The 12270-nt window shown below is 55.6% G+C and overlaps 3 protein-coding genes across 3 annotated transcripts; all 3 read right to left on the bottom strand.

The window, feature by feature from the left end:
* Positions 1 to 40: 40 nt before the first annotated feature.
* PUNSTDRAFT_121511 (uncharacterized protein) lies at positions 41 to 4095 on the bottom strand (the record flags this gene model as incomplete). The annotated part of the gene is made up of 11 exons (XM_007385616.1): positions 41 to 615; positions 673 to 733; positions 791 to 917; positions 978 to 1216; positions 1266 to 1354; positions 1410 to 1510; positions 1560 to 1633; positions 1693 to 2016; positions 2069 to 2343; positions 2401 to 2945; positions 2995 to 4095. 11 exons carry the CDS (start codon positions 4093 to 4095, stop codon positions 138 to 140), a joined length of 3414 nt encoding a protein of 1137 aa, XP_007385678.1. The 3' UTR covers positions 41 to 137.
* A 265-nt stretch (positions 4096 to 4360) lies between these two features.
* PUNSTDRAFT_89659 (uncharacterized protein) lies at positions 4361 to 5937 on the bottom strand. Its single transcript, XM_007385617.1, has 5 exons — positions 5611 to 5937; positions 5424 to 5555; positions 5272 to 5372; positions 4621 to 5217; positions 4361 to 4558 (listed from the first exon to the last, which is right to left on the bottom strand). Exons 1-5 carry the CDS (start codon positions 5926 to 5928, stop codon positions 4492 to 4494), a joined length of 1215 nt encoding a protein of 404 aa, XP_007385679.1. The 5' UTR covers positions 5929 to 5937; the 3' UTR covers positions 4361 to 4491.
* Positions 5938 to 7643: 1706 nt separating this feature from the next.
* On the bottom strand, positions 7644 to 11187 carry PUNSTDRAFT_71288 (uncharacterized protein; the record flags this gene model as incomplete). Its single annotated transcript, XM_007385618.1, has 11 exons — positions 7644 to 7970; positions 8024 to 8194; positions 8250 to 8458; positions 8513 to 8924; positions 8978 to 9336; positions 9393 to 9669; positions 9722 to 9961; positions 10001 to 10329; positions 10486 to 10773; positions 10827 to 11064; positions 11113 to 11187. Coding segments are annotated over 11 exons (2925 nt in total), but the record flags the coding sequence as incomplete, so codon positions are not given.
* Positions 11188 to 12270: the final 1083 nt, after the last annotated feature.

Consider the following 12270-nt stretch of genomic DNA (forward strand, 5'->3'; position numbering starts at 1 on the left):
CCGTTGTATAACGACCAACTGTATTCGAGGCACTAAGACAGACAAAGCGAGAAGTGTACAACATCACGAACGGTAGGGAAAGCAGGAGATAAATATTGTAATAAATACCAGCAAATGCGACCGGGATCCGGAGAACCTCATAGCGGGTCTTGTCGCGGCGAGAACGGGCTGAGACGACCGACGGTGGTGGGGGTGCGGCTGCGCCTCTGCAGCTCCTTCAACTCGATCAACAGCTTGCTCCGGCCCTCGCCAGTACCGGACGAGCTGGGAGGCCGGTCGAAGCGCGTTGGGCTGGGGTTGCGCGCGATGGCGGCGGAGATGCTCGAGTGCGCGCCAGGACTGGCAGGTCGCGCTAGCGAGGATGCAGACGCGGACGTGCCGGCTCGTCGGCGGGAACGCGAGAGGTAGCTAGGCCGCGGGATCGGCGGCGTTTTCGCGGCGACGGGCTCCGATTCCGATTCCGTCGTTTCAGGTGCCGGGTCAGGTTCGGGAGTGGGCGTTCGGAACGAGCGCCTGCGGGGTGCGGGTCGGGCGTCTTGAGGAGGGGATCGAGTCGCCGCTGCGCGAGGGGTGACACGGGGAGCCGCTGTAGGTAAACGGAGGAAACGTGCGCGACTGCACATCGTCGAAGGTCAGTCAGGAACTAACGTAGTATAACCTTTGGACACGTACGCCACAGCCTTCAGGGCGACCTTCGTACGGTACACCTCCAGCCACTTGTTGAAGGATTTTTCTGCACAAGGGAATGCGATCAGCGGATGCGAAAGGCTGCAATTGCACCAGGTTTTACTCAGGACGGTTTGTTTGTGCATGTCTCGGGCTGCCTTCGCTTGCAAAACGCCCGGCATGGCGTCGCGCCATTTCTTCCACGCCTTCGCTTTGACATGAGATGCATGGAATCGCACGGCAGGGAGAGACTGAGCGTCGTCGGCATGTTAGCAACGATTTACCCCTGACAGCCTGAGGTATACACTCACGGTGGTCTTGGAGTGCCATATACCAAAGGCGCGGTACAGGACGTGCTTCTGAGTTTGCAAGGCAAACTCACGCTCCAGGGGACGCAGACGCATGGTTTTGAAGCGCCCGCGCCACTGTTCCCATGCCATCGTGATAATCGCGCATCGCAGCTCCTCCTCTTTCCGCTGCAAGGTGATACGACGGTGCCTGGCGGCACGGGCTGACTGGAGCCAGCGATGGAACATACGGCGGATCATTTCTGGAAGGATGTCAGAGGATGCATGCACAAGAAGAAGCGAGGCACCGACCTTCCCGCTTCACGTCCTGATAGCTCTCGAGAAGGCTGAGTTCTTCGACATGACGCAGACATACAGCTTTCCACTTCATGAAGGCGTTTCTGTGTGGATGGTGTATTCGATAGCACATCAGAAAAACCCTGTTGATTTACATACCCGACGATCAGCCGCTCCCTCCTGACCACTACGTCGATCTCGCGTGATTTGATCTCGACGGTTCGATCCAGCCAGCGTTTCAGGGCGTCCCTTACGATACGCTGAGGGATTGTCAGTACATCGCCGACCATCAGCTGAATGATAACATACAAGAGCAACTTGCTGCTGAACCACTTGCTCGGCAAGTCGCAAGTGGATCTGTCGTCGTGTCCGCTCTCGCCACACTGATCATCGGGATTCTGTAAGGTCGCCTGGTGGCTGCCAACAGCACATCTTTGCTTACCACCAAATATTCTCTTCGCCTTCTTCGCCTGTAGCTGCGTTAATTTCGCTTCTCTTCTCCGATTTTCCGATGCTTCCTTCCAACGTTCCATGGCCCTACGCAGGATGATGATCTTCTCCGCCTTGCGCGCCTGCTTCATCATCTTCAGCTTCTGTCGCAGCGCGACTCGCCACTCCAGTAAGTACTTGAATCTGAGCTGCGCATCGTGGTACTGGACAGCGAATGCCTGCGCGTTTTGATGTGTCGCGAAGGCTTGTCGCCACTTCCTCAGAGAGGACACGGCAAGCGACGAGTCGCCGCGAAGGGCATACGCCGCTGCGATGTCTGAAAAGAGTGATTAGAGGATCCGACAAGTGGCGAACGGCAATTCTCTGACCTTCGTTGTCCCGTATGACATTCATCTTCTTGTTCCAAACCGCCCATACATGTTTGAGCAACCGCACCGCCCTGACCCGTTCGAGCAGACGGCCGCGTTCGTGCGCCTTCCACACGCGCATGACGGCGCGGACGAGGACGTCGTCCTGCCTAGCCATGTGCTTGTCCGCCTTGCGCTCTTGAGCTTGAATACGCGCACAAGCCGCTTTCCAGCGGCTCATGGCGGCCCTGAGGCAAACAACATCATAGAAGTCATCCGCGCGCTGGACTTCGCAACTATGGGAATACTTGTCAGGCCACGAATTGAATCGGTCGACTCTGAAAAGCACTCACCTCCGTTCCTTCCATTTCTGCAGAGCATCTCGGAGCACCCGACGATCTGCGATGGACTCCACATGCTTCTCCCGCGCCCTGAGATCCACCATATCCCGCCAACGCTCCCACAACCGCTCCCTCCGCCTCGCCGCACGATCCGTCATAAACTGATCCGCCTTCACATCTAGCTCGTCCAACTCTGCCAGCCTCTTCCTCCACTTCCCCATCGCCCGCGCGAGCAGACGCTCTCTGTATCGCGCCTCGCCAAGGCGGGCATGGTAAGCTTGCCGCCACCGCGCCCACGCATCCCTCACCGCCTGCGCCTCGCGCCTCTCCTTAACGCGCTTCATTTTCGCGCGCATCTCATGCCGCCATGCCGCCTGCTGCCGCGCGTGCAGCTTGTCAGCCCATACGCGCATCGCGAGCCGCAGCAGACGCCGGTTCGCGAGCTGCGTGACCCGCTCGTAGAGGTCAAGCCGCGCCGCCGTTTTCGCGCGCCAGCGGTGGAGGGCGAGCCGCAGGTTCAGGTTTTCGCGCGCTTGCGCTACTTGTTCGTGCGTAGTCTGCGATGACACGTTAGAACTGTAACAGGGGAATAACAATCATACTCGCAATAATCCACTCGTAACCCTGGCGCCAGATGTTCCAACATCGCTCTTGCAATCTCTCGTTATACCATCGAACGGCATCCTCCTCATCCTGCGCCTCCCGGATCTTTTTCCACGCGTCATCCTCATTCAACACACTTCCCTTCCGCTCTCTCGCCCTCTCCACCGCGAGTCGCGCAGGAGTAGGGGCGATGATTCCCGTCTGCGCGTTCTCTAACGCGACAGCGCGTTGGTGTAGCTTGGTGATGGGCGTCTTGCCCTTCACGTCGATCACCGGCGTCGCACTGAATATATGCGTATGTGGCGAACGCGTGGCTGCCCCATAAGATGGCGGCGTGGTGGATGATGAACCCGCGGCCTCGGTGCCCTCCGAGTCGTAATGCGCCAGTCTGCGGGCGATGAATCCGGGGATGGAGTATGGGCGGGGAATATTGTAACTGGAGGGGAGGCCGGTATGGAGGCCAAGGGAGTTGTCGTTGGTCGGAGAGATGATGGATGTGGATGTGAGGCCGGAGGCGGTGGACGCTCGATAGTGTTGGCGGGGGATAGGGGTGATCGTATCGTCTCCGTTTTCCGTGCCGTCGTCGTGCGAGTGGAGGGTGAACGTGTCAGAGTCCTGTGTATGGCGTTGCGGCATGCCTGAAGTCAGGCGCGTCGCGATAGGCCGGGGGCCCGGCACTGACGAAGATGAAGCTACAGGAGCTCGCGTTCGGGAAGACGTAGCAGCCTGGTTCGGCTGGTGTTGCGCGGGCGCATATGCGCGTCCGCCATTCGCCATATTCTGTGCCTTCACTGTTTTCCACTTTTCTGCCCAGTTTTGGCCCTTGAGTGTACCCAGTTTTAGGAGCTTGCCGTAGTACACAACCTCGTTCTGCGGATCGAGCCCCCGCTCGTGCAAGACGTCATTGTATGCTTTGAATACGGCGAGAAAGGTGGTCGCTGAGGGCCCGGCTCGTTCAACGACACGATCCAGAAAAGCGATCTCGTCGTCTGTGAGGCCGAGCAGATCTGGGACCGAGTGCGTGGACGAAAGCGAGACGTCTGCGTGGTTGAGAATGCCTGGTCGTGCGGGAGAGGAAGCGCGAGGTGGCATAAATCTCGACATAGTAGTCCGCAGTTTCCAAAAATGTACAGCGAGGACTAGCAGCACGTCTTGAAAATCATGGCCAAGCTGGTAAAGAGATCCTGCAAGCCTCGAGCTCCAGCGCGAGCCGTTGATCCAGAACAGGAAAAGGTCACGTGCCCGTGTATTGTGCAGGCGGTCCGGACCGGCATCCGTGTTCAGCGCTCGGCAGGATATTCCCAAGCAGGCATTATTTCCACCAGACAAATTTCCGCTATTTATGAGATTCACCGAACCTTGTAAAAATGCTTGTCATCATAATGGGAGCTTGGACGTACGGAAGCCTATAGTACAGAGATAGAACTGCGCTACAAATCCCAAGAACGTGAGAGTATGATACAGTACAACGATGTGAGAGGTCGTCCGACTGGCGATAGATCAGAAGTGGATGCGGATAGCAGCGTCCTGTGACGACTCCTGCGGACAGTACGGGCACTTCACCCGTCTGCATAAACAGTCGTCGTGAGCGACCCCGCAAAACAGTGTCGAAGAAACCGAAGCACTCACCCTCCGGCCTTGCTCAGTTTGTTCAAGCTGTCCTTGGCGATGACATGCCCGCACGTCATCATCATCGGCGGATTATGCTCCGTCGTCTGCTCCTTCGACACGGGGCACGCGAAGATGGAGTGGTACCTGTTCTCGGCCGGTACGGGCACCTCGATCGGGAGCTCGTCGGTATGGCTCCACTCGCTCCTGCGCTCGCGCATCACCCTGCGGCCCTTCTCGATCCGCGCGAGTGCACCGCCGCCGCCTACGTCGCCCACGACGCGCAGCGGCGCCTGCCGGCTCATGCCCAACCGCGCGCAGTACTCCTTCGCGAACACGTGCTCGAGGTCAAAGTGCAACGAGGGCGAGGCGAGGTCGGCGTAGGGCGACGCTTGCAGGCGCGCGAGCGGGAGGTAGGCGGGGCAAGTCATCAGCCGCGTGATCTCGTGGAAATATTGCTGGTGAAAGGGGCCAAAGTTGGCGCGCGCGTAGTTGAGTGCGAGGAGGGGCTCAGGAGGGTGCGAAGCGAGGAGGAGGCGGATGTATTGAGAGCGGTGGAGGAGGAATTCCAACGGAGATGAACGAGCTTCAAGGAAGGATCGGTTCTTCTGCGCCCAGCTGGTCCATACGAGTATAAGTGGGACAGTCGAGGTGGGATCACGGAATACATACTCGAGTGCAGGACCAATGTCATGGCTCTTGATTGCGGTCAGAATGCGGAACAGATCCACAAACTGTGCGTTAAGCCCAGGAGGAATGTTGATATCAGATTCCTAGCAAACGTTAGCGCAGGGTCCGGGGCCTGGCTCTTGAGCATAACTCACAGATGTCACCGCTTCCGCGATGTCGAACTGCCCCGTGCGCAGATAGTGCAGAGCTATCGTCTTTTCGAGTGCAGCCCGAGCCTCCGGAGATGTAAATAACGGGTCATACTCTGGCAGAGGATTCGTAAACCGCTGCAACAGTGACAGTCGGTTAGTCCTCACGCACGGGTTAAATCGCAGTACGCACCTTGTCTAGGACCTTCCCGATCTTCGACAGTACGTTGTAGATCTCCTTCTGTCTGTTGTCCAAGTCCTTCTTCCTCCCCTCAACAAGCTTAGGCAGCACAGTCAGCGTGTTCTGCAACGCCTCCCTACTGTCCTGCGAGAGCTCGGCCGACGAGCTCTCCGAGAGGATGATGCTTGCCTCCACCTGGTTCTTGGCATCGTTAAGCGACTTGAGGAGCGAGTTCAGGGAGTCATGGATCGACGGTGACTTCGCTTTGGCGGCCGATTCGGACGAGGTGAGTTGCTGGAGCTTATCAAGCTCCTTCAGTGCTGCATCCATGGCGGCCCCAGGTCCCAGAGGGTCTCCCGCAGCGTAATCGGACGTGCCGTGTAGGCGCCTAAATTCAATGTTTTCGCGCGCCTATAATTTGCGTCTGTTACTCAACCAGTCTGTTCCTACAGTCGAACATCTCATAACGCATAGCATCGGTTACACCCTCATTGCTATGCATTATCAAGTTTATGCACTTCCAGCAGCTGACCCTAACCCTATGAAATCCCAAGAAGGTAATCCCTAACCCTAAGTTCACGCTCAAGGCGCTGCTAACATCACGTGCAGGTCCCAGCGTGAGCTCTTTACATAATGTTCAGGGGCTTACAGTGATCCACCGTTCCTCTGGACAGCACCACTCCCTTGGACACGGGCTAATTTCTCCACATCGCCTGACTCTTTCCTCTTGATTATTTATATATATATACATCCAATGGATCCTCACCATCTCTTGTACACCGCCATTTTGGTCCCACGCCCCAGCACACTGGGAGGTGCAGGCGGAGGCTGAACGAAGGGCCAGCTGATGGCTACATGGTCACTACGTGGCTCAGGTCTGGCTGATCGGACTAGATACCAGGCTCGTAACATGTAGAGGACGGGGGGCATCCATATCTATGTCACACGCAACTACAGATGTTGAGCAACTGCAAGACCCGTGACTTGCTGATCCACCGCGACCCGTGCGCGTCGTGTCGTGTCGCGTCGTATTAGTCACGTTGACCATTATAAAAGACAGCATGCCCGGCCTTCTCCTTCACGGGCCTGCGCCTGGCATTCGCATGGGCTTTAGAGCTGACGCTGGCATTTCCGCCGACGCCCTTACAAGCAGCCCATGCGCTTGCCATGATCAGTGCGCGTACTGAGGCAGCCAAGAGTAGGGGCGGCCAACCTGCCCATGCTCTTTGCTGCCCCCGTTGCTCGGGTTGCTCTCGTCTGACCCGCCCCTCTTTCTGCGCTCAGCCTGGCGACGTTGGCCATGTTCGAGTGAGTCGCGCAGCTGTACATGCTGTGCAACACTGATGTCATTGCTCGGCTCAGCGCTCGCGTCACAATTTCGCGAAGTCCCAGAGTTTGCACACATGCAAATTCGCCACCATCCGCCACCCATCGCCTCGCGTCCAACGCAGAAGGACGTCTTGCAACGCCGCGCCGGCGCGACAAAGCATGTTAGCCCCCGCATTGCTTAGGCGAGCTGCAGAGCACCGCAGCCCGCCAACGAGCCGGACGACGCTCGCCATCGAGCGCTATCCGGCGCTCGCCCTCGAGCCCGACCCGACGCTCGCCCTTGAACGGCCCCAACGCGCCTACCAGAATTCCCGCGCTCCAGCGCGCTCGCCTCCGGCTTCGACATCCGCCCCGCCTGCCCAAAGGCTCGTCGTCCGCCCCGCCCGCCCGAAGCCTCCTCGTCCCCGCGTCCCTAGACTCGCCATCGAAGACGCCCCGACGGTCGCCCTCGAACACACGCCACGCCCACCGTCGAGCGTGTCCTCGACCGCGACCCGGCGCTCGCCCTCTGCCACATCCCGCACCCTCTATCCTCGGTCACCCGCGCTCCGCGCTCGCTGTCAAGCACACCCCGCGGCCAAGCGCACCTCGCCCTCTTCGTCAATCGCGCCCCTCGCTCGCGGTCAACCGCGCCCCGCCCGCGCTTGGCGTCAACCGCGCCGCTGCGCTCATCCGCGCTCAGGACGTTGCGTTACAAGCTACGGCGTTGGGTTACGCTATGCGGCATTCTTCTGTGCGTCTGCCTTCGCCCGTTTGCTACTTTGACTATGCTGATATCGCCTTGCTGCAGCATAGTGGTGGCTCGTACGGTCTTCATAATGCAGGATCGGCTCCCAGAGTGCGCGGGGCAGGCAGCGGCGAAGAAGGTGTGCGTTGTGGAAGGCATGTGCGTTGATGATGTAGCTTTGTTCCGCTTCGTTGTGTTGTACAAAATGCTCGATGATATCCGACTCTTTCCGCTCTTGTTTTCTCTTCCGTTGGCCCGTAGCGCTGCAGCGTCCAGCAACGCAATCGTGCTGGACATTCTGGGCGAATCGTATGCTCTGCAGTTCGAATATCAGCGCCTTGCATTGCGAATCGACCGGCCGTTGCCCACCTTCGTAGGTATGATCAATATAGTCACTTCGCCAAGACGCCTTGCAAGTGTAGGCATGCTAAAGATACGATGTCGCTCAGAACCCAGATGGAACTGATCAAGTAGCACAACGGCATCCGACGTCGTCGTGCTATCGAGGATCTCAACAATGCGACCGATGATAACCTCGTTCTATGGAGATGCTGAACGTCAAACAGTGTTACAAAAGACTGATATCGAGCCTCACATTCAGCGGTGATTGGGTGAACACCCATGACCCAGGCATGCAAACATCTTGGGATTGTGCTACGACATGCGAGCAAGGTGTCCACAGTGAGGTTTGATCATATGCATCGGCATTGACGGCGTTGACGGCCTTGGTATCCGCAAGCTTGATGATAGGCCGCGCCGTTCGTTTATTGCCCTGACGAACAATCGGGACATGCCTAACCGAACCTTCAAACATGGCATAAGTAGGTTGCCGGGCAACATCAAGCATGTGGGCATTACCGGCGATGGCAGGCTCGGTTTCGCACCATCCAAGGTGTCGTTGGATGCTGGGGCGGATGTTCATGTAATTACGCACCCCAGCCCCTGCTTGGGTCCATGATTCATCTCCAGTCCCTTGCTCAACACACCAGAAGCCACCATTCAGGCGACGCTTCATGCCCTCGATGTGCGAAAGACTTTTAGCAATGTCGCGACTCGGGGCAAGGTGATTAGAGTAAACAGAACTCAATCGGAAGATCGCATTGAACGATTCTTGGGATTCGGTGATCGCGTTGATGAGATTTCCGTGTCTTCGGATGTCCTCCTCGAGATGCGCAGCCAGCAGGTGTAGCTTGGTCTTTTCGACAATCTTCGAAGGATCTATGGCTGTGATGAGGTCCACGACATTTGCTGCCGCAGTTACGACATCCGCCTTGAGAGTATGTTAAGCAGAGCTCAGATTGTAGTGAAAGATTGGGCACGTACAACGTATTCGTCGAGATGGTCAATCTCAGGAAACCATAGAAGTGCGTTTAATTCTCCAGAGGCCTTCCAAAGATCATAATGAGCATGCGTTGGACTCAGATCATACACATGGAATGACGCAGTTTGGCCCAGAATCTTAAACTGCCGACCGATGAGAGAGCCAGCATACTGCATGATGTAGTCAGCTCGAATAGCAGGGATGGATAGAGCATCTGTGTTCGTAGATGCCAAACGCAGCGAAAACGTCTTCTTCTGGCTGTCCTTCCATGCCGGGTGTGACCAATGCCAGATGTACTTGAGAAGCCCAAGAAGAACGGTGTGGAGGAGTTCAATGGGCGTATCTCGGTGTATGTCCAAACCTGTCCCGTTTTCGTCAGCGAAAGATCAACAAGTCCTCAGCAGCACAGAGTCAAACCTGGCATCGTCAGAAATGGGTTGATAATGTCGTGGGCATGTTCATGTAGCCAGGACTTCAGCTCATTCGACACAGATTCGCGTGTCCTCGACAAATCAGAAGTCCGAATTTGCTTGAATCGGGATATGAGCTGCTCGATCCAATATTGAGCATACGCATCCTTGACCCCGGTTTCAGTCTGTCGTTCCTTGATGGGCTGCATCACTCCTTCGCATGCCATATCGAGTTGTGCACAAACTTCCTGAAATGTATCCGGTGCAGTACGAGGTTCACCAGCCTGATGGCGAGCGCATGTTAGCATCGATGGCCTAAATGTGAATCAGGCCTACCTCAAAGAGTGAGTGATAAACCTCCGGAGCCTCCTTGGACTTCTTGGTCCCCCCTGCCTTGCACTTTCGACATTTACAGTTGCCTCCCCCCCCGATGTGCGAGCTCATCTCGCTCTGCATTGGGTTGTCAGCAGGGTCGCTGTTGACGAAGATTCGTATCTTTGCAGGTGCTTGCGTGCGCGCATCGTGTACACAGAACGGATCCATGTGTGTTGATCTTAGATGATATAATTGGTGAGTCTATGCCATACACTGCGCAGATACTGGTACGTGCTGGACAATTTTCTTGAAGGACATGAACTGCTCTGGGATGGAGGCGTATTGCGAGGTCGACACAAAATGTATGTGGTATTCCTGCTGCAAAAGCTTCCGAGGCAGATTACGGTGAGTGATGTACGCGTTGTTGTGTTTGTTGAACGACTTCGAGCGGTTTCCCGATACGTCATCTCCCCAGTAGTCGACAAAGCTTGAATACATCGGCTGGCCCTTCGCTATTGCTCGGAGTGGATTCGGTCTGTTGGGCATATGGCGCAGAAATGATTGTATCTGATCAGACTCCGCAAGAAAATCTGAAAGCTCAACCTGAGAATGACACATGAGGAATGAATCTCAGGCTGAACATACCACTGCAGATAGGAATGGACTTCCGTGCCTCTAGGTCCAACAAGTTGTACTGCAATCTCGACACCGGTATGGTGATGATCTGGTCACTCATAGTTGCATCCTATGACCAGGGAGAATTGAGCGAAACATTTGTAGCATACATCCATGCGTACATACCTCAATGGGGGTGTTGACCTTGAAGGCATCGGCAGACATCTGACCTTTCATGATAACCCACCGTACGGGCACAACATATGTTCCGTCATGAAGCTGGGCAAACTCTTTCACATAGTAGTGCTTCGAATGTCCATCGGCAGCCCACATTGGCGTTAACATATCCAGGTCATAACCCGTATGCATCTTTCCAGTGTGCCAAAAGTCTGTAATGGGGCCATCAGGAACCTCAGGATATATTCGGATGCAGTTGCGCGTCTTGGTGTTGACCAGTCCTGTGAAGGCTGTGTCTAAGGCGCGTACTCTGCAGACTCAGAGTTTCGACAACTTACGATGCTCACGATCTCTCGGGGGTCAAGCATGTAGAAGATGTTTCCCTTTGATGATTTGGACTCGTGCACCGACACAGCACTCTGCTTTGCAACACTCTCTTGCGTTTTACGAAGTTGGTTCAAGCTTGGTACATCTCGTGCCTCACTCTCCCGCATGACCCAGAGGATGAGCCGCATCAACGCGTCGGATATCCGAATACGTGGAAGGCTATCCAGTAAGTCAAGCAAGAACATCTGGATGCCATGAGTTAACATTTATGTGGTGCATGTCCTGATCTGTACCGTTTTTGATCCGTAAGGGAACCATTCCTTGTTTTGAGCCTGCGGCAAGGCTTCGCCCAACCTTTCACGAACTTCCTCCAGCGTTGGGAGTCCGTATTCTTTTGATCAAGGTGAGTGATTCAGGTGCTATTTGAACAGATTTTGAAGGCAACTGACGCATATTCTGACAGACATCGGCAAGTACGTCGTCATCATCATCGGTGGTGTGCCATAACAGCTCCTCGACCACGGAGCTTCCGCCGTCGTTATCATCCGTGTCTTCTTGTTGGTTATAGAGGCCCATATGCTCTACTTCACGCTCCCATCTCTTTCTCACCTCAGCGGAGGTGTCTGATATGAACCCCAGGTCGACATCCGTCGAATCAAAATCGGCCATGAGACGACACTCATCTTCTGAGATGGTGCGCAACCCTTGATGTTTCTGAGATGAACTTGACGCGAACATGTTTAGCCGCATGGGGTTATTGGAAGCAGCAAGTTCTTCTCGTGCTTCAGCACGCTGCACTTCTTCTGCAGCCCGATGGTGTTCTTCGGTCCGTTCAAACTCTGCAAGCATCTTCATGTGGGCCGCACTTGGCACATGAGATGCAAGGAAGCTCTTCCGTGTGAGCCATGGTGCTGATCGTTGACCACCAATAGCAAGGCATGCTGAACATCGGACTTTGGCACCATCCCCCGAGATCTTCGCACCTGAGTCCACGACACAGGTGAGCATCACTGTGACCAACACATTTCGTGGCACCTGTCCTTTGATATTATATACTTACATGGAGGTAATGGAGTACCAACAGCAGGCATTTTTGAACGGAAGCAAGAAGCAAGCAATGACAGAGCGACTCAGGGGTGGGCGCACTCATTCACTCGATATGCTCAGCATGTTCGTTGTTGGTCTATTGACACCTTTTGACAGCTGTCAACATGCCAGTCATCGTTTTTTGGCCCTGAATCATGGCTACCAAATAGTCAAGTCCAAGCGCCTCCCCGGCGCTGAACGACAAGGCCTTGAATGTGTTTTGGTGGCGCAAAGAGCGCACCGGGTCTTTGTGGCTGAGTCACAGGTGCGTCAAATTTTGCGCATCTTCCTTGTCCTTCCCCCTCATCTGTCACTATGTCTTCATCGCCCTCCGATGCTGATAAGGAGCGTCTTCTCGCTGCCAT

This window comes from Punctularia strigosozonata, assembly GCF_000264995.1.
Source record: "Punctularia strigosozonata HHB-11173 SS5 unplaced genomic scaffold PUNSTscaffold_9, whole genome shotgun sequence".
Taxonomy (NCBI): Eukaryota; Fungi; Basidiomycota; class Agaricomycetes; order Corticiales; family Punctulariaceae; genus Punctularia; species Punctularia strigosozonata.